Below are 20,939 nucleotides of genomic sequence, written 5' to 3' on the forward strand. Positions count from 1 at the left end.
GAACTTATTTTCATCCACATGTGGATTTTTATTGTTTGAAATACTGGTTAGAGTTAGTAGTTTTTACTCAGGAGTCAACAACCTTAAACCTTGTGACTTAAAGAGCCACAAAGGTCCTAACCAGAAGCTCCCTGTTCAATTCTGGAGCCAACCCGAGGTCCAGTTCCCCCACCATAGAGTCTCCTCCTAGCGTGGCATGCTTTTCCCCCTGCCGAAGTCTGGTTCTCCCACCATAGAGTCTTCTCCTAGCACGACATTCTTTTTCTTCTATCTGTCCTAACTGAAAGCCCTATCAATTGTGGAGCCGATTGGCGACAAGGAGCCACAGCAGAGGGAAGAAAAAGCCACATGCGGCTCTAGAGCCACAGGTTGCTGATCCCTGGTTTAGCTAAACAGTTAAGGAGAGCAATTCCATGGTCTTTGGAAGATGCAACATGAGGACCAATTTTGTTCCCTTGGATCATGATCATGGACAGAAGAAAGTTTTTAAAAAGGCTGATAAATGTTGGCTGAAACCATTAGATTGATTAAAAAAGTTACAGAAGACTGAATGATTAATACGATTTGTCAAGATTAAAACGGAATCTAGAATTACTGCGTTTCAGAGAATTAGTGTATTAATAGCAAATAGTATTAATGGGGCTTTCTCCATTTCTAACTCTTGGATTACAGAGAATGCTACCTTTTATTACTTTTAACTTGCTTAATAGTATGTATGAAAGATGTGCCATTGGGTTCCCTTCAGATATTTTGGGTCATCCTATACTCTGCCCAACCTTGTCATCTGTCTTGCCACATGAGATTGATGTGAGTTGAAGTCCAAAATGCTTGCTAGGAATTAAGTGTAAATCATTTAGCAGGAACTGCTTCTCATCGTGTGATTTATAATTCCAAATCTCTCTATGAATCAGGAGAACTCTACGCATGGCCGTAGGAGATGATATTCTCACACTTGTCCATTGCCCAGGAAACACCTATTCCTTACATATTTGTTATGGGAAAGGTTAGATTAATGTTTCCCACAAGAATTGAGAGATATGGTGATGTATGTACCTCGAAAGCAAGTTCCAGCTTATGACCATACAAACTTATGGCAGACTTTAAAAAGTTACTTCTAACCTGTTCTTGGAGTTACAACTCTTTCCTCCCTATGATCTCATTTCAGATGCTTGACAAACAGTTCACATTTATAGGGATTGCAGCTTCTCACAATCACAATGATTTCTATTTTTGTTGCCGGTTTCCTATGGATTTTTTTGCTGGTTTCCAGCAAAAAATGCCCAGTTGGAAGAATGCATTTGCTTATCAACTATTTAATTCATTTTACAACCATGGTGATTTCTTTCTTAACCATTGTAAAAAGGTTGTAAAATTGAGTTTGCTCACTGGTGTAGGAAGACAGCACCCTCTTCTCCCCCAGAAAGAAGGCTTTCTTAGGATAAAATCATTCACTTCTCTCCATTATCAGGAAAACACAATTACTTTTTATGAATGAGATACTTTTGTATCTGTTGAGAAAACTGGATTATTCCATTCACTATTCCATTTACAGAAACCTAGGCCAGTCTATTCACAAACAAACCACCTTCAGCCACAGCTGCCCCACGCAGGAGATGATGGGATTAAGAATTTAAATTCTCCCACCCAAATTCTTAGGACAGGACATGACCTTTAGGACATAATAGGATTTACCCACCACCATTAGAATAGCAAAAGACACAAGGCTCACTACATTTCCCAAACCCCTGGAGCATTTCAATCACAAAACCCCAGAACCCTATAAAGATCCATCCACTCACTCAGCCATTTTGTCAGCCACGCAAGAAACACGCTTCTGTCACTGAAGTTTCTGGAAAACCAAATAAACAGAGGCCTTCTTTCCTTGTAGCCAGCCTCCATTTTATTTCCAGTGATTTCCTCCCGGATTGGACATGGACTGGATTTTTCTTCCCACACTGGTCCCTCCTGATCTGGCTTTACTCTCTGAAATATCTGTAAAGAAATTTCAGCTAGATCATTGTGTTCAGTTTTGTCTTCTGATTGGGGGTCATGTATGATTTTGGCCTACTTTTTCTTTTCTGGACTGAGTTTAAGGTGGTGTGGCTAGTGAAATCTGAACTTCTTAGAACCAATACAGAAATACCTTTTGTTTACATTCAGCTGAGAACCTCCCTGTTTTGTCATTCTCTATCATTAGGATAGATCAGTGATGCTAAACCTTTTGTCATTGTGTGCTGAAAGCACGTGCGCACCCATAATGCAATCTGTGTGTGAGCCCCCTGCGTTCCCTGCCCTGCACATGTGTGTGCAATCCCCCTGCCATGCTCCCCATGCCCCTGTGCATGCATGCGTGCGTGACCCACCACATAGCCCCCACTTCTCCGTGCATGTGCACGAAAACCAGTTAGCTGGTGGGAGGCACTTGTGCTGTGTGGTGGAGGGGAGCTGGGGCGACACCTCGCATGCCCGCAGAGAGGGCTCTGTGTGCCACCTGTGGAATGTGCCATAGGTTCGCCATCACGGGGATAGAACTACCTTACAAAGGGAATGAGCTGCTGCTTCTCAGCTCAGGAATTTCCCAAATTCAAGGCCTTGTTTGTATATTTATGTTTATTTTCCTGGGGTAGAGCATAAGTGTTTCATTGATGGTATTGGAGATTTGTAGAGAATATTAACTGCTGTAAGGATTTTGTCTACAGCATGCCATACTTCAGCATTTTAAAAAGATTAAGCAACTTTATGTTCAGAAACAAAATCACACAATATTTGAATCTTCTGTGTTTCTCTCTGCCTCCTGTACAGATTGATAAATATCTATATGCCATGCGGCTGTCGGATGAAACTTTGCTGGATATTATGGGTCGCTTCAGGAGTGAAATGAAGAATGGCCTCTCTAGGGATTTTAACCCAACGGCCAGTGTAAAGATGCTGCCAACCTTCGTAAGATCAATTCCCGACGGCTCAGGTAAGAATTGCCGTTTTTCCCCTAAATAGGTGCTTGGCCTTATTTTCGTGGAGGTCTTATTATTTTTGATGTGCAGGAGGCAGCAAGTGTGGTTGCCTCATGGCTGCTGCTATGTTGCAATATTTTTGGGAAGGGCTTATTTTCGGGCTTATTTTAGCGCATACGCTCAAAAGCCCTATTGGCCTTATTATCCAGGAAGATCTTATTTTCAGGGAAACGGTATCTCTCTTGTGATGTGCTGCTAAAATTGTTAATGAAGATGGTTTCTTAAAACTAATCCAGTATTCTTCTTTCCAATATAGTGACATCTGATGATTCCACTTGTGGCCATAGTGAGCCTAATGTGAATAAAATTAGAAGAAAAAAAATGTGTAATCCTAATTGCACAATAAAAAAAATCCTTTCCAATCTAACAGAAAATGTTATTTACCAAAACATAAATTACAACTATTTGTTTAGTGGCCATTTGAAGTTACAGAATCACCGTCAAAAATGATTTATGACTGGTCCTCACACTTAACAACCGTTGCCACGTCCTCGGGGACACATGGTCAGAATTCAAGTGCTTAGTAATGTGCACGTATTGACAATAGCTTCAGCATCCTGGGATCATGCTGCAACCTTCCCAGCCGGCTTCTGAGAAAACAAAGTCAATGGGGGAAGCTAGATTCACTTAATGACTGCATGTTTCACTTAACCACCACATTATTCACTTAACAACAACAGTGATTCACTTAACAACAACAGTGATTCACTTAACAATTATGGCAAAAAGGTAACAAAATAGGCGTAGCAACTATCTTGCTCAGCTCAAATTCTGTGCCAATTGTGGCTGTCTACTTGTAGAACAGGGGTGTCAAACTCGATTTCATTGAGGGCTGCATTAGGGTTAAGTTTGACCTGGGGGGGGGGCTGCGGTGTGTGTGGCCATAGTGGGCGTGGCCTGCTTGATGTCCCTCATGTCGGCACCCGTGGCAGCCCAACACAGTACAGAAATGTGTACAGAAATGCTTTTGTTACTACTACTAAAATTAAAATTAAAAGCACAGGTATAGATAGGAAGTCCTGGGAAAAGAAATTACTAACATTTCTATAGAATATGTGATGGATTTTCTCTCCCTGAAATACTGTAGTTTTACCCAATCTGGTATATCCTCTGGAAAGCAAATTATATGAGCTCTTGTAAAATTAGTGATGGTGTGCTAATTTGGAGTGATGGATTCATCGCTCAAAGAATAGTCCAGAATATTTGAAGAGGATCAGATTGGAGGAAGCTAGCATAAATAACAGTTACATTAATCATAAATACAGAATGTAGTAGTAAGGTTGAAGCATTACAGCGTATTCATTCACAGGCGCAAAGAATGTCACATTTGATATGACGTCATTCATGTCATGAATTGTATCATTTGCATGATGACAGGATGATCACACATTGTGTATGGCTTTTACGAGATATTTGTGAGTATAACAGTCATTAATTGATAATCATGTGCATAAACAATCTGTGGTTTTAGCACCTTTGCTTACTTTTCTTATCACATGATGTAAACTCTCACTTCTGAGATGCATTTTGTATTAAATCATTGTGCATACAATGAGGAGGAAAACAAATTTCCGGTCATAACCTCCCATGCAGATCATATGAATTAATTCATTAACACCTGATCATGATTTGCTTTTACATCATAATGTCCTTTCAAGTGTTCTGCTGACTGAGCATCTGATTTCTCTTTTCAGGCTGCAGGATAATTTACTAGCTATTGCAGAATCCCCGTTTGTTTAAATTGTACTGAGACTTGTTTGCATTTGCTGAAAGGAAAAGGCACCGTCTGTTCCACTGTTTATCTTTGAGGTCTTATTTTGTGATAATGGCTTGTTTTTAAGCAATCAATGGGCTACAGTGATACAAGTCTATTTGCGCACTTGGCATAAGGTGAAGTACTTGTCCCCGACAGTATCATTTCACATCGTTTGATCTCCAGAAGTGCAATACGATGCGTTGGCATCTGGAAGAATTGTGGTGATGCCACCTATGTTATGGCATCACAGAAATGAGGCATGTTGTACAATTTTCATCAGTTGCGATTTGTATGATGATGTCACAACTCATGTAACATCATTCGCTCTCCCTGTGACCATTGGTGTGTTCAGCTTGGGGATGCTGATCCAACAAACATTGTGTTATTGCTTGGAAAGACATGCTTCACATTCCTTGTTGAGTTGAGAGAGTGCTTGGCTTCAACACTCCCAAATAGATGGCACGTTGTTGCGTTACACAAATTCCTTGTTGGCTCTTAGATTTTGCACACCTTCACTGCTCCTTCAGCATGGCTGGGGGTTGAACAGCACAATTAACTACTCTACTGAATGACCCCACTTTCTGGATTTGCACAATAGATTGGACTGTAAATAAATTGAGTGGCTTAGGGCCAGGATACCTTCGAGACCACCTGCTGCCACATACCTCCCAGCGGCCAGTAAGATCCCACAGATTGGGCCTCCTTCAGATGCCATAAGCCAAACAGTGTCAGCTGGCGGGCCCTCAGAGGAGAGCCTTCTCTGTGGCTGCTCCGACTCTCTGGAACCAGCTACCCCCGGAAATCCGGACCATACCCACTCTCATGGCCTTCAGGAAATCTGTAAAAACGTGGCTATTCCGGCAGGCCTGGGGCTGTTGACCTCACTGTTGAGGTCCATCCCCGACTAGAATGAATGTATGAGGGTGTTTGTTGTTTTTAAATTGTTCTCTTTTATCGTTATGTGTTTTTTTTTCCTTATATTTTTTGTAAGCCACCCGGAGTCTTTCGGGATTGGGCGGCATATAAATATATTTAATTAATAAATGAATAAATAAATAAATAATAAATTTGCACTAGGCCAGGAGTGTCAAACTGGATTTCTTCAAGGGCTGTATCAGCATTGTAGTTCTCCTACGTGGGCTGGCTGGGGGGGGGGGGGGAATGGTATGGGGCGTGTCCCATTTTCGGCCTTGATGGCCTCCTGCAGCATTTTGCTGGCCAAAAGTGTGCGGTGGGGCATGTCCCATTTTCGACAAATGCAGCAGGAAGCCGTCCAGGTCGAAAACGGGGCACAGGGAGTCACAGGAGGCCTTCCGTGCCCTATTTTGGCTGCCAGAGGCACCGCAGGCCAAATCCTTCCCTATTTCTAGGCCGGCCCTCCAGGTGATATTTAAGTACCCAGCAGGCCACATCTGGCCCGTGGGCCTTGAGTTTAACACCCTGCACTAGGAGATAGGAAAACAAAATCTGCGATGAACATTGACCATGCTTAGCTGCCTGTTTGGGTGCATCTTACATCTTGAGGTGTCTTATTTAAGTGAGTGCATGCAAATTATGTTTGTAAGTCAGGCTTGCTGTGAAATGAGGGTAAGATAGGACTTGGTTGAAAACTGGGCAAGGCATAATAAATCATTTTCCAGGTCAGGCTGTGTAGTTTTCTGTTTCCTGTTGAAAGTAGCAGGAACTACAATGTCACAAGGGTTTCTGAAGGTCACAGAATAAAGATTGGCGAGCTGCTTACAGATTTCATATCTCAGGTGGCATGCATCTGTGAGAATGTCCACATGCTTCGAAAAAGCTAATTTAAATGGCTCTTAAAGTTTTTGTAGACTTTAAAATTGAATTTGAATTATAACGGGGGGGGCTTCCTAGAAGGCTGGATAAGGGTGTACAAACTTTTGAAAGAGTTGCTTTGCACCAGTGTATTTGTAAATATGAATCACTTCTTTTTGGAGCATTAAAGCAACCATATCCTTTGCTAGTTTTGTGCAGATGCTTTGAAGATCCCTGGTTGCTTCTGTAGATGAGTGCATATACAGAAAACACATACATCCCTGAGCATCCTTGAGTGATTGTGCATGTATACACACATGGGGGTAGCTGTAAAGAGCTTTCAGGAGAATTGAATGTACCTTGCAATTGGTACAATTTATTTAATGCAGGGGTCAGCAACCCTAAACACTCAAAGAGCCATTTGGACCTGTTTCCCACAGAAAAAAGGATCTTTGTGGGAGTCACAAAGATCCTAACCAGAAGCCCCTCATTCAATTCTGAAGCTGACCAGAAATTAGGTTCCCCCACCATAGAGTCTCCTCCTAGCACGGCATCCTTTTTCTTCTACCTGTCGTAACTGAAGCCGACCAGAAAACTCGCTCCTTGCCATAGAGTCTTCTCCTGGTGCACTGTGCTCCCCCCCCACCGCCAATCAGAAGTTCCTTTCAAAATTGTGGTGCTGACCAATGACAGGGAGCCACAGCAGAGGGATGAAAGAGCCACATGCGGTTCCAGAGCCGCGGGTTGCTGACCCCTGATTTAATGCATCAGAGAGAGAAATGCTTTATTGGTGTATCTGCTTTGTAGAGCACCTCCATTCCCCTTAAGCACTTATTATTTGGAGCTTTCAATCCTCATGCAGTTGCTCAGTGAACTTTTAAGCATTGACTATATTATGGCTGTGACCTTGGTTGAAGTCATTTGACTTCCAGCTGCTCATTTCTTAATCACTTTTGGAAATTGCTTTTTTAACCTAAAGCCATGTTTTTAGAGCATTGGTGAGTCTCCTTCAACATTTAGCCAAAGTAGTTTTCAATCCTTGATTTACAACAACAGTTGGGACTAGAATTTCCATTGCTAATTAAAGAAGGTGTTAAGTGAGTTATGCCCAATTTCGGACCATTTTTTCTATAGTTTTGTTCAGGTTTAATGATATTAAAATGTTTTGTGAATAGACAAAAGGATGTTGATGTTGGAAAGTTACAAATAGGCTAAGTCTCCAGATAGATTTGAAAAAAGATTCCCCCCCCCAAAAAAAAATTATAGAGAAAATGTTGAGAAAATGTTGTTTTGAATTCTTAAAGTAAAATTAAGGGATGGGAGTTTGAAGGCTGGACATTAGAGGGCACCAAAAGGAACTAAAAATTACAATTAAAAGGAGAAGAATACTTAATTTGATTTACAGAATACAGTAATTTTTTAAAATATTGAATCTATTGAAGAATATTAACAGTGGGAATTATAGATAGACTATATTTAAGGAATAAATTTAATCAGACAAGACTGATTTGAATGTGAATTTAAAAATGATAGCCTACAAGAATGATTTGGGAAAAAGATGCTACATTGGATATATAAATAAAAATGTTTGATGTCTTAATAATTAAAAGGAATAGGCAGATAACAGACCTAGAGAGTAATCTGGGTAGCTTTCATATCTTGATTTACAAAGAAATGTTGTTGAACTTTGTGAAAAGGGCCAAAAAGTGAAAAGGAATCAAGTTCTAGGACAGTATTTGAATGGATTAAAAGATAAAAATTGTTAAAAGTAAAAGGAAGGAATATAAAGTCAGTTTATTTAATTAAGGTTAAAAATAGATACGTTGTTATCTCTGGTAAGACTTAATGGACTTTAATGACCAAGACTGAACAATGAGGCTTTAAAAATTTGTTTATAGACAAGAGAAAGGAAGAGTTTATTTATTGCAATTTAAGAGAAAGTGAAAAGTTTCTAAAATTATTTATATTTATTATGAAGAGGGAAGTCATTTCTTTCTACCAACAATCCCCAACCTTTATGGCTTGGTGGACTGATGTGGGGAGGGGAACTGGCCCATGTATGCCGACCTGCTGCTTGAGCAAGTTGAGCTGCGTGCATTGGCCAACTGCACGCATGGCCCAGTAGTGGGCCGTGACTTGGGGTTGAGAACCCCTGCTTTAAACATTTCTCTCTGTCTCTCTCTCTCTTTTTGTTACTATTTTTTTCTCTTTCCTTTCTCTTTTTTTTAGTCTGCATTAGTATTGTTGTAATTATAATCCTTAATAAAAGTAGGGTTAAAATCCTGAAATATTCCTGGAAATATTAAACGTGGTTCCTCATTTGGTAACTTCATGCGTCCAGTAGCAAAATTGATTCTGATTAATTATGCAGTCTTTGGAATAACAGTTGAATACGCTGCTTTATTACCACATTTTCTTCTATCTCTTTTATCCTGGAATTAAATCCTTTATTTAATTTTTTATACAGTTGTAAGATTAATTAATAAGATATCAATTTATTTTGTTCTTGCAGGTTATTTTAAAAATTGGGAAGCTAGTCTAATATTAAAAAAAAAGTTAATATAATGGAACATTTTATTTCATGTCATTGAACACCTCTGAGAACATAGAGTAATGTTAGTTAAAACTTCCTGGTGGTTGAAGATGCTGGCTTATCAAAAGAAAATAGTAAAAGGAAATTGTACATAAAAGGGGATTGTATTTAAAAAAAGAATTCTGCATCTTTCCCAGCTGGATTAACATATTAACTGGAAATTGTATTCCCATCACATCTGTTCTTCTTGTGGGATGGTGCAGAGCCTTTTGTGGAAGTTGAAATGCATTAATTGTGTGATCTTTTGTATTTGTCTAGTAGTCTGTGTATCCACAGAGCAGTATATCTTGTTACAATGATTATGTTAATTGGCAGTCTTAATTTCAAAGTGATTCAAGATTACTATCACAGTCCCGTTACATAGGCTTGAGACAAATGTTCTCAGTTGATATATCAACATCAGAAAATGATAATTTCCTAGATCAGAAAAGGTCAGCAGTCTATCTGCTCACGTAGCACACTAATGGGAGTTTACGTTAATGGGGGGGGGGGGAATTTAAATGCCTACTTCTAATGGCTAAAGTCACACCTGTTTCTTCCCAACAGAGAAAGGAGATTTCATTGCTCTGGATCTTGGTGGGTCTTTCTTCCGAATTTTGAGAGTAAAAGTCTCACGTGAGAAGAAGCAGATGGTGCAAATGGAAACGGAGATTTATGAAACGCCAGAAGATATTATGCACGGCAGTGGAACACGGGTAGATTCTTCTTTAAGTATATAATGAACGTTCTGAACGCTTCCCATATTGCTTGTTAAGTTGAGTTCATCTCTTGAGTTTTCTGATACTTAATTTTGAAAGAAAAAACAAAATTAATTTGTGATTTTAATATTCCAGGAAATGGAATATTAAAAGTCGTAAAACGGGGTGTCAAACTCACGGCCTGTGGGTAGGATACGTCATGCGCTGCTGGCCACACCCACTCCTGGTTTAGCGAAGCGGGGGGAAGTCGCAATACGTCACATGATGATGCAGTGATGGCACAGGTTTGACAACCCTGTCCCAGGGGTGGGTTGCTGCCGGTGTTACTGTGGTTCGTATTGTTCGCGCTCCAGACATGTGCTGCGCTTGTGTGCATTCTTTACAGTGAACTGCACACGAGCAGTCACTAAAATCCAAAATGTGGCGGCCAAGGGCCAGTGAGGGAACAGTTCGGGGGCGTGGCATGCCTGGGTCGCTACCGGTTCTGCGACCCAGGCCTGAATTCCACTACCGGTTCGGCTGTACCGGGCTGAACTGGCAGCAACCCACATCTTCCCTGTCTTAAAACATGTTTCTTGACAAGTTAGAAAATATATTTTGGAATAAATTTCTTCTCATCATTTTCTTGTTCAAAAAAATGTGGAGAACTCCAGATTTTATTACAAAAATTACTTTTATAGTAATTTCTCCCACTTCACCTATTACAAATATGGCTTTTTTGCTTACTAGCATAGAAATGTAGAGTGTACATCAAATAGGCAGTGAAAGCTAGCTGAACTACCAGGCAGACAATTGATGTCTGATTAGTGTGGATGTATTGGCATAGCTATGAGTTAAAATATGTATTTCTGTTTATTCTGTTCCCTCATATATTTTTATACCCATCTTTATTTTTCTTGACTGTGTTCTCGGATGGGTGAGTATCATTAAACATTTTTAAGATGTGACTGTTCATTTAGAAGAAAATTTTTCAGTACAGTGCCTTAGGCAGCAATTCTTTGCATACTTACTTGAGAATAAAAAAATAAACATTTCCTAAAGTTAAACTTGATTCTAATAATTTCATGGATACATCCGTGTGAATTTTGGGGGGAACAGGGTAGGAATACCTCTACTGGTTGCAGTCACATCATTGCAATTTGTGCTGGTTTTTTGGTAGTTTCTGGCAAAAATGCCTGTTTCTAAAAATGGGTTCGTACTTAGGACAGTGAGGTTGCTTAATGACCATGGATTCACTTAATGACTGCTGGAAAATTGTTCTAAAATTGGGTTCAGTCAACTTATAACTGTAATGACTTACAACTGAAAATCTATATTGTAACTGTGACCAGTTGTATTGTACCCGTATTCCAACTTTTAACATTACTTGAAAGAAAAAAGAGAGATGCTTGCATCTTTATTGAAAGTATTGGCTGTTCAAATATGGAAATAAATATATTTGAGCTGATTTGATTAAAAGTAATCATAAGCAAAATATAAACTAGAGGTGCCTGAACATATTGCTTGTTCTGTGTTCAGATGGTATAATTAATAGAACAACCATACCCAAATGGGTGTGTTTGCAACTAACCAATTTTTGTGTTTAAACATGCTGTGTGAACCCAGTCAGTGGGTGTTACAAGTGAAGGTTTGGAGGGCCAAAGCAGTCTATTTTAGGGAAACAAGTCAGCAAGGAGTAAAACTGTTTCTCTATCTGAAGTACCTTTGCCTGATTGCCGTATTTGTCGTGCGGTTGATCTTCTGTGTTTATTTTTTTTGCCAAAGGATTTTTCTGTCTTGATCCTTATGTATACATTTTGCAGCCAGCAGCTCAAGCTGCGAACATTATATGGATTGTTGGGGAAGCCAAGGAAGGCAGGAGAATTTCTCCTACTTCCTCCACTTAAATCTCTTATGTAAGTTACAGAATTGGTATCTGCTGTCATTGATACTGCTTTAAAAAAAAAACTACACGATACCATCCATTGCCATTTCTCTTGCTTTTCCCAAGATGTACATTCATGATTGGGTTTCTTCTGAGCCCTGGCAGCATGGCTGTTGAGCCTAAAGCAGGAGGATTTGGCCTGTTTAGCCCTTCTCTGGCATCCTTTGGCATTGCTAATGCAAAAATTCTTAGTTTGAGATGGCCGATGCCAAGATCATTTCTGTTTTTGCTGCTGATTACCATATTTTTCGGAGTGTAAGAGGCACCTTTCCTCCCCTAAAAGAGCGTGGAAATGTTGGTGCATCTTATACACTGAATATAGCCATTTTTAGCCTCCCTAAGCCCTGCTCCCCGCATCCCATTTTTGTGAAAAGCTGCCCATTTTTTGCCTGGGATTTTTTTTTGCAAAAGGGGGCCTTTTTGCCTCCCCCCAGCCTTGCTGAAGCCTACAGAGTGCTTCTGGAGGTAGGGGAGGACAAAAACTGTTTTTCTTTACTTACCTCTTCAAAATCTTGGTGCGTCTTATACACCGGTGCATCTTATAGTCTGAAAAATACGGTAGTTCTTGAAAACTTTAGTCTGGTTGCTTCCAGCATGATTGTGGCAGAATGAGAAAGGTCTCTTCGATGGTACTACAATAAAAGGTTCTGATTTACATCATGGATTGTTGGCATCACACAATTTGAGAGTTAGCAAGTGTAACAGCTGATAAATTTTCAGCAGTTACTTAGAACTATAATAGTGGGCTTGGTCTATCAAAAATTTGGAAAGCCTAACTTGACTCTCCTAGTTTGTCACCACAGCTTCCTCCCTGAATAAAAGAGCGACAATTCTCTATCTCTCCTTGCCCCTACTATATAATCTAGGTTACCACGAAGCAGTGCCAAGGCTGGTTGTGAAGTAAAGATCCTCAGTTTCTGCCATGGCATCACTGCTGTGACCACAAAGTCTGCCTCGTGCCATTCTCCCAGGCGTGTAAACCTTGTGGAACTGTGCGGTTGCCCCCACAAGCCCAGTGCTGCATGTTGCTTACCTTCAGGCGATGTCCTCTTTCTGTTGATAGACCCCCTAGGGCATACCGGAAGCTTCTGTGGCCACACGAGGTCTTTCATTCTTGGTGCAGCAACTTTGGAAAATGTTCTTCCATGACGTCTGCAATCTCCAGAAAACCTGTGAAAGCGCCCCATGTTCTCGCATGATTTTCAGAGCCTCTGGAGGCCCCACAATTTCTCGAGGCTCCGGAGGCTACGTGAGAAGGGGGCATTTTTTGAGTGTAGTTGTCAGATGTTGGTGAACATTGGCATAAATGCTACCAGTGGTATGCCATACAGAACATTGTGGTGTGTCAGCTTTGATACATTTGCCATCAAAAATATATCAGTTCCCAAGTTGGGTACTCTTTTTTTTTTTATGAATGAAGGTAAAACCATTTAAATGAATGCATTATGACTTGCCATTATTTTCAGGTTTGATTCAACTTACAAATGACATTTGATTTCCTGGTGACTTTAACAATTTGGGAGACTTAACAGATCTGATCCCTTTAAGATGCAGATCATCAGGTTTTTTGCTTGTTTTAAATCTCAAAATAGGAAACATCTTGGTCTTCACTATCTGGCACTGTTAGAGTCACAGCTGTTCTGGAATGTTGAAGTCTTGGTCAGTGGTGGGATTCAAATAATTTAACAACCGTTTCTCTGCCCTAATGACCGGCTGGGTGGGTGTGGCCAGCGTGTGTGTGACAGGCAGCACTCTGACTCCTGCACCCCTTGAGAGCAAAAATGGGCCACGGGTGGAGGTGCGCTGCCCCCTCCTCCCATTTTGGGGCTAGTAGGCATCCCTGCAACAAAAACAGGCCGCCGGGAGGGGGGGGGGGCTAGTGGGGAGCCAAAACGGGGCACGTGGGGATTCTAGAAAGGGGCGGGGCCAGCCAGCAATTTAACAACCAGTTCACTCGAACTGGCTGAATCCCACTACTGGTCTTGGTGCATCTGGAAGATGAGATGGCCATGTTACTACAGCTTTTGACTTTGCTGAAAATGTGCAAAAAATGATGTTTTTTCTGAATATTGAGGGAAAATAAATGAGAAGAATGTTATTAGATAGCTTTGCAAAAATGAAGTAATTTGTGTTTTGCTTAATGAAAATGAACTCTTGGTGAAGATGGTCTGACCCTATAGTTCAGCCATGTGATTGTACTGGGCTGCTAATTCCAATTTCCCTATTGCAGTGCTTGTTGTCAGACCTATTCCATAGCATGGGAAGAGGCAAAGCCTTGAAATCATATTCTTGTCAAACTCTACATCATTTGCCTGCATTATGCTGCATTAAATACACACCCATTTTGCATGTTAAATATTAAGCAATTTTTGGGTGTACTTTTAAGATATATCAGATTTTTTTTGCATGGGATCAATATTCCGGGTAAATAGAAGGATACAATTTTGAAATGCCATAGCCTAGGAAACATTGGGCTTGGCCTCCTTAACAAAGAATGATCACACAATCTCTTCACAATACCACAATACTTATGTGGATCAGGAATACCAGATTTGGTTTACTTTTTTAGGGAGGTACTGCTTTCTAAATGCCATGATTTTATTTTGTTTTGTTAAAGTGTAGTATAAAAAAAGAAATTATCCTAATCTGGAGTTGTGATCTCCCAACAACAATGAAATAATCAATTGTGGTCACCAAAGTAATGATTATGAGTTTTTTAAAATTATTTTTCTCATTTTTATATTATGGCTTGTAATGCCTTCTACTGTAATTAATATTATTAGATTACTTCTTAACATTCTTTGCCTTTGTTTTGCTTCCTTCTCAGCTTTTTGATCATGTTGCTGAATGTCTGGGAGACTTTATGGAGAAACAAGAAATTAAGGACAAGAAATTACCTGTCGGGTTCACATTTTCATTCCCATGTAGGCAGACTAAACTAGATGAGGTATGTCTAATCACAGGTTTGCAAAATCTACATTGTGGATAGAACATAAGAAACTGTTTTTATAAAGTGGATTTACTCACTGGGTGCATTCACTTCAGACTTGGCTTTCTGAGGTTTAAATGGTGAATATACTGTATTTTTTGGAGTATAAGAAGCATCTTTTTCTTCTCTAAAAGTGGGTGAAATTTTAGGTGCGTCTTATAGACTGAATATTTGGAGTTTTTGCTGTCCTGAATCCTCCACGCGTTGCATTTTCACCCTCCCAGACCCCCAGAGACATTCTGCAGTGCTCTGTATGGCCTGTTTTTGCCAAAATGGACACGTTTTTGCCGAAAATGGGCCACGCAAAGCACTGCAGGGTTTTTCTGGAGGCCTGGGAGGGTAAAAATGCGATGCGTGGAGGGCTTGGGAGCCAAAAAATGGGCCCATTTTTGGCAAAAATGGGCCATGCAGAACACTGCAGAGTGCTTCTGGGGACCAGGGAGGGAGGCCCAAAACTATTTTTTCTTGTTTTCCTCCTGTAAATTTAGGTCCATTTTATAGTCTGAAAAATACGGTATCTCCTGGGAACTCTGTATCAGGCCAATAATTGTTATTGTGGCCTATCACAGCTTTACAGAGTGAATTCATGGTTTTTCTAAGATTAGTAGGATTAAGTTTATAGTCATGGGTGATTTGTAAGCAGACTTGGGAATCAACAGTTGTATGAGATCTTAGAAAAGTGTTCTTCGTGTGATAGTCACTGAGTACCTTCTGAACTATTTAGAGTTACAGAAGAGGCAATTAAAGTTGTAATAGCTTTGTATCAACAAATGTGGAGTGAAATGGTGTGATCTACAATTTGAAAACAGCTGTGAACACCAAAGAGACAGATACCCAGATTACAAATTCATTAAGCTCATTATTAACGCTAGCAAAGTTTTGTGTATGATCTTATAAGGAAAAACAGGCACCTGCATAGGGTCAGAAATGCTGCATTAATAGGAAAGTTTCCAAAAAGGCAGAGGACCATGTCATCTATTCTATTCTATTCTTCTATTCTATTTTATTCTATTCAGAACCTCACTTGGAATTTCAGGTTTGCTGACATTGTCCCCCCCCTCCCTCGCCCATGATTAGATTTTCCATTATTTTAAACTATTCCATCCCACCTCCCAAAAATAAGTGATATGTTGGTGGAAAGAGGTTTTCATGAAAGTCTTCTAATTTGGCTAGTGTGGTAATAGTTTAATTTTTCCTAGGGCGTTCTGATTACCTGGACAAAACGTTTCAAAGCAAGTGGTGTCGAAGGAGCTGACGTAGTGAATCTCTTAAACAAAGCCATCAAGAAACGTGGGGTAAGAATGTATTTTGGCTGTCTGTACAAAGCATATATGAATTGGCTGATTTTGGACAAACATTGTTAGTTGAATTAGATCTCTTGCTGTTGTTTCTCAGTGTCATTGGAAAATAGCAATAGCATTTAGACTTATATGCCGCTTCACAGTGATTTACAGCTCTCTCTAAGCAGTTTACAGTGTCAGCATATTGCCCCCAACAATCAGGGGCCTCATTTTACCGATCTCAGGAGGATAGAAGGTTGACTCAACCTTGAGCAGATAGGATTTGAACTGCCAAACTGCTGGCAGTCAGCAGAGGTAGCCTGCAGTATTGCATTCTAACCACTGCACCACTTGTTTATTTATGAGCATTCTTTATTCCCAGCAAAGTTATTCATTGACTTCGGACTTCAACATTTATTCACTTGTGGACTTCAACTCCCAGAATTCCCAAGCCAGCAAGGCTGGCCAGGGAATTCTGGGAATTGAAGTCCATGGGTTTTAAAGTGGCCAAGATTGAACAGCCCTGCTTTAAACTATCCACTCTGAAGTAACATAAATTGTTGCATTAAAACATCTTTGACCCATTTTATGTAGAAACAAGTCCATTGGTAATCTCCATTGAAGATTACCATTCCATTATTCTCAAGCCGTTGTGGTAAGAACATACCACATATGCTAGAATATTCTTTTAACAAAGCTACACATCACAGTAGATTTTTTTTATTGGTCCCAAATTGGCTACCACTAGGACTGATTTTTTGATAAGACACTTTTTTTTGAGAAGGAGATAATGCTACATTTCAAGGAGACAATCAGTCTTGTGTGTAACAATAAGAAGAAAATGCAAAACCATGATCTGTTGCCTGACCTAATGATATTGGGGATGATACTTGACATGCCAAAGTTTGTGGGGTTTGACACTTAGAATATTCAGATCAGCATTGATAATGACATTGTCTGATATGTAAGAAAATGCTCTGTTTCATTCTAAAGGATTATGATGCGGACATCATGGCAGTGGTTAATGACACTGTTGGGACAATGATGACCTGCGGATTTGATGACCAGCGTTGCGAAGTTGGCTTAATTATCGGTACTAATTCTTTGTTCAGAATCACTCATAATAGAATTTTGATTTTGTATCTGCGATGACATGACCCCATTTGCTTCTTTTTAAGGTACTGGCACAAATGCCTGCTACATGGAGGAGATGAGGCACATTGATCTGGTGGAAGGGGATGAAGGCCGCATGTGCATCAACACAGAATGGGGTGCATTTGGAGACGACGGTTTATTAGAAGACATCCGGACTGAATTTGACAGGGAGATTGACCGGGGCTCCCTTAATCCTGGGAAGCAATTGTAATTGGAAACAATTATATCTTACATAGTCTAATCCTGTGTTTCTCTTGAAGATGTGGCAACTTTTAAGATGTGTGGACTTCAACTCCCAGAATTCCTTGGCCAGCTATGTTAGCTAGGAAATTCTGGGAGTTGAAGTCCACACATCGTAAAGTAGTCAAGGTCGCAAAACATTGGTCTAATCCAGGGGTGTCAAACTCTTATTTCATTGAGAGCTCCATCAGGGTTGTGTTTGACCTTGGGGGGCTTGGGGTGGATGTTGACAGCTCCACCTCACTCGTGTTGGGGGCGCCTGTGGTGGCCCAAGTGCTCTGCCAGTGAAAATGGGCTTCTGAACTCCGTTTTTGGCTGCGACCTCCTACAACTTTCTGCCAGCGAAAAAAGAGCTCGGGAGGGCCGCGGGCCAGTCCTTTGTTGTTTTCAGCGATATAAGCACCCTGATCTAATCTAAAAGAGTTTTTCTTAGTTCTGGGCACCTTTGGATAATTTCTTGGTTAGTTGCATTAGACCTTCAGCATTTAATTTATTAATTACTTACACTATTCAGTTGGAATTGGCACAGAACTATCAGTTCTTAGTTGGGATTCCTTTTAGTGTTCGCACTGTCGGTCTTTCTCTGCTCCCTTGCCCCAAAGATAGTGCCATTGAAACACTGTGATGTAATCTAGCAGAAATGTAATGAAATTATGTAAATTTTCAGACAGGCTTAATAAAGACACAAAACGTCTTAAAGGAAAAGTCTTATTCATGGGCATGATATCAACACCATGCATTTCTAAAGCCTTTCGATGTTTGAAATAACAGGTGAAAACAGATGGCTGTGGTGTAAAAAAAAGTTTACATATGACCCTCAATTTACAACTGGTTGCTTAACAAGTATTTGAATTTAAAATACCCCCCCCCCCCCAAAGTTACTTATAGTCTGTTTTTGAAGTTCTGATAGCTGGCACCTCCTGCTCTTTGCAGTCGTATGATTGCAGTTTGGGTACATGGTGACCAGGCTGTTGGCATTGCTGCTGGTTTGCAAACCCGTGCGGAATGTGCAATCCGCGCTGCCAGTTCTGCGACCCAGGCCTGAATTCCACTACCTGTTCAGCTGAACTGGGCCAAACCAGTAGCTCTGATGGTGATTGACATGCATTTACAGCTGTTTGCGGTGTCCTGTGGTCATGGGACTTTTTACATGGATAAGATTTTTACATGGATAAGATTTTAAACATAAAACTGCAACTTTATTATATTCTGAGCGGGATGCTCTTTTGCATATTAGTTTGACTGACTGAATACCATTTTTTGTGTGAATTCTCTTTCTAGATTTGAGAAGATGGTTAGTGGAATGTACATGGGTGAGCTTGTCAGGCTTATCCTCGTCAAAATGGCCAAAGAAGGTCTCCTTTTTGAGGGGCGAATCACTCCTGAACTTTTGACCAAAGGGAAGTTGGAAACTAAGGATGTTTCTGCCATAGAGAAGTAAGTGCTTTAGAAGTTTCCTCTAGGTTTGAAAATGGATTTAATCCATCAGTGGGTTTTAAGAATAATTATTGGCTAACTTAATAGTGCTGTAGAACTGTGCTTACTTGTAAGTATAGTGAATCCATTGAAATAAATGAGATATTAGTCACGATTCACTTTAATGCCATTCATTTCATTAGTCAGTTGAAGTACAACCAAACCTGCATTTAATCCATGTTTTAAAAAATTAAATTATAGTAATAGCCTGTGTTAATTTTGCAGCATTCAAAGATCATTCAAGATGAATCATGGGTTGAAGGTGGCCAACCATTTTAATGAATCTGCAAAATTCTAAATTACAGATATTGTGAATGTTTCATTTATTCTGTATTTTTTTTCTGGAATAATTGCCATTGTTTTCAGACTGCATACTATTAAACATCACTGATGTATATATCTGAAATCTGTATCTGAATCTGCTTTTGACATTACCTTTTGAATGCATCTCAGCAGCCTTGAGAATTAGGCCTGTTTGTTCTAATAATTAGAATTCTGAAGTGTTGATCATGTTTGTAGGCCACACTCCAATTATTAGAAGCCCAGATATGGCTCAGTAGTTTTTTGTTTGCCAATAACTTCAGAAACAGGTCACAGATTCAAGCATTGAGTTTGCATTTATGGAAGTATTTTCTTCTTGTTAAGTTTAAATCTGTTTGCTTCCACAAGACTTTGGGCATTGTAACATCTTTTAATTCATATTGTTACATCCATCCATCCATTCATTCATTCATCCATCCATCCATCCCCCTATGTTTTTTGCACAAACACAAACATTGTGTCCTAAGTTTATTATGGCTGCCATTGTATATATTTACATTATTGCATTGTATCTGAAAATCAAAATTTTCAGTCTGTGTAGAATTATTTTGGGAGGGGAGAACACATGTGTGGATTGAAGAAAATAATAATAAGCATTGATAACACCATTAATAGCAAAATAGGGCAATATATCACTGAAGCAAGGAAGAAATAAAATTTCAATATATGCCTCAACATTTGATTTTTTAAAAGTTTCTTCCTGCCTTTTAGCTTCTTTAAAGGAAAGACATCACATATGTTCCTAATTGATTGCTTTGTTGCATAATGGGTTTAAAATCAATGCCCTCTTTCCAAATTCATTACAGTATTACAGAGCTGTGCAATACTGTGCTTTATCTATATATCTAAAAGCCAAATATCACTCAGTCATCATGAAATCTCCAGAACTGTAAAGCCTACAAACTTGAAACATGGGATGTATGTTCCTCTTGGCTTCTAGGTGCTTACTAAGAAAGGATTTTTGCGAAATGACCTTCAGATCACTCATATTTCTTATACAGTATTATATTAACACGCTCTGATGCTAAGGAGTTAGATGTTCTACTCTCCCCCACCCCAACTGAAAGGAACTCTGTTCCAACTGCCAGTTGCCTTATATTAACATGCTCTGATGCTAAGGAGTTACACATTCTGCATTAATTTTCAAGCTTTAAGTGTCAATGTATCAAGCTCGATCATAACAACTCATTAATTTTCAAGCTTTAAGTGTCAATTTATCAAGCCCAATCACATAATTTCGTAGCGAAGCATGGGTATCCAGCTACTAGTAGGAAATAATATCCAGTTGCATCCATTCAGGCTTCCCATCTCTCTCTCTCTCGAGCCCTCATGAAATTCCCATGAGACTTTCTGGGAGTGATTATTATAACCCATTCTCAGATTCTTCCAGCATCTCCTGCAACTTGAATGAGTAACTTGCTGTCAGATTGTCATGTTAAATTATGAGTTTTAGAACCTCATATCATGTTCGCTTCTGGTTTTAGGAGCAAGGAAGGTTTGCATAAAGCCAAAGACATACTGACACGTCTCGGGGTTGAGCCTTCCCATGAAGACTGCATCGCTGTCCAGCACGTGTGCACCATTGTGTCGTTCCGCTCTGCGAACCTGGTGGCAAGTACTCTGGGCGCTATCCTGAATCAGCTGCGGGACAATAAAGGAGTTGGCCGGCTGCGCACCACTGTGGGGGTGGATGGATCCCTTTACAAGATGCATCCACAGTAAG

At 40.0% G+C, this 20,939-nt stretch overlaps 1 protein-coding gene across 1 annotated transcript in view; it reads left to right on the plus strand.

Annotated features, from left to right (window-relative positions):
• HK1 (hexokinase 1) overlaps positions 1-20,939 on the plus strand; it is a 55,004-nt gene that overhangs the window by 9,782 nt on the left and 24,283 nt on the right. Inside the window, exons 2-9 of the mRNA XM_014070052.2 lie at positions 2,803-2,965; positions 9,680-9,828; positions 14,583-14,702; positions 15,944-16,039; positions 17,018-17,117; positions 17,203-17,386; positions 18,701-18,856; positions 20,701-20,934. Of these exons, the coding sequence (XP_013925527.2) occupies positions 2,803-2,965; positions 9,680-9,828; positions 14,583-14,702; positions 15,944-16,039; positions 17,018-17,117; positions 17,203-17,386; positions 18,701-18,856; positions 20,701-20,934 (1,202 nt within the window). The remainder of the gene's footprint in view (positions 1-2,802; positions 2,966-9,679; positions 9,829-14,582; positions 14,703-15,943; positions 16,040-17,017; positions 17,118-17,202; positions 17,387-18,700; positions 18,857-20,700; positions 20,935-20,939) is intronic.

This window comes from Thamnophis sirtalis, unplaced genomic scaffold (genome assembly GCF_051295495.1).
Source record: "Thamnophis sirtalis isolate CommonGarterSnake01/CBP01778 unplaced genomic scaffold, rThaSir2_p1.2 scaffold_15, whole genome shotgun sequence".
Classification (NCBI taxonomy): domain Eukaryota; kingdom Metazoa; phylum Chordata; class Lepidosauria; order Squamata; family Natricidae; genus Thamnophis; species Thamnophis sirtalis.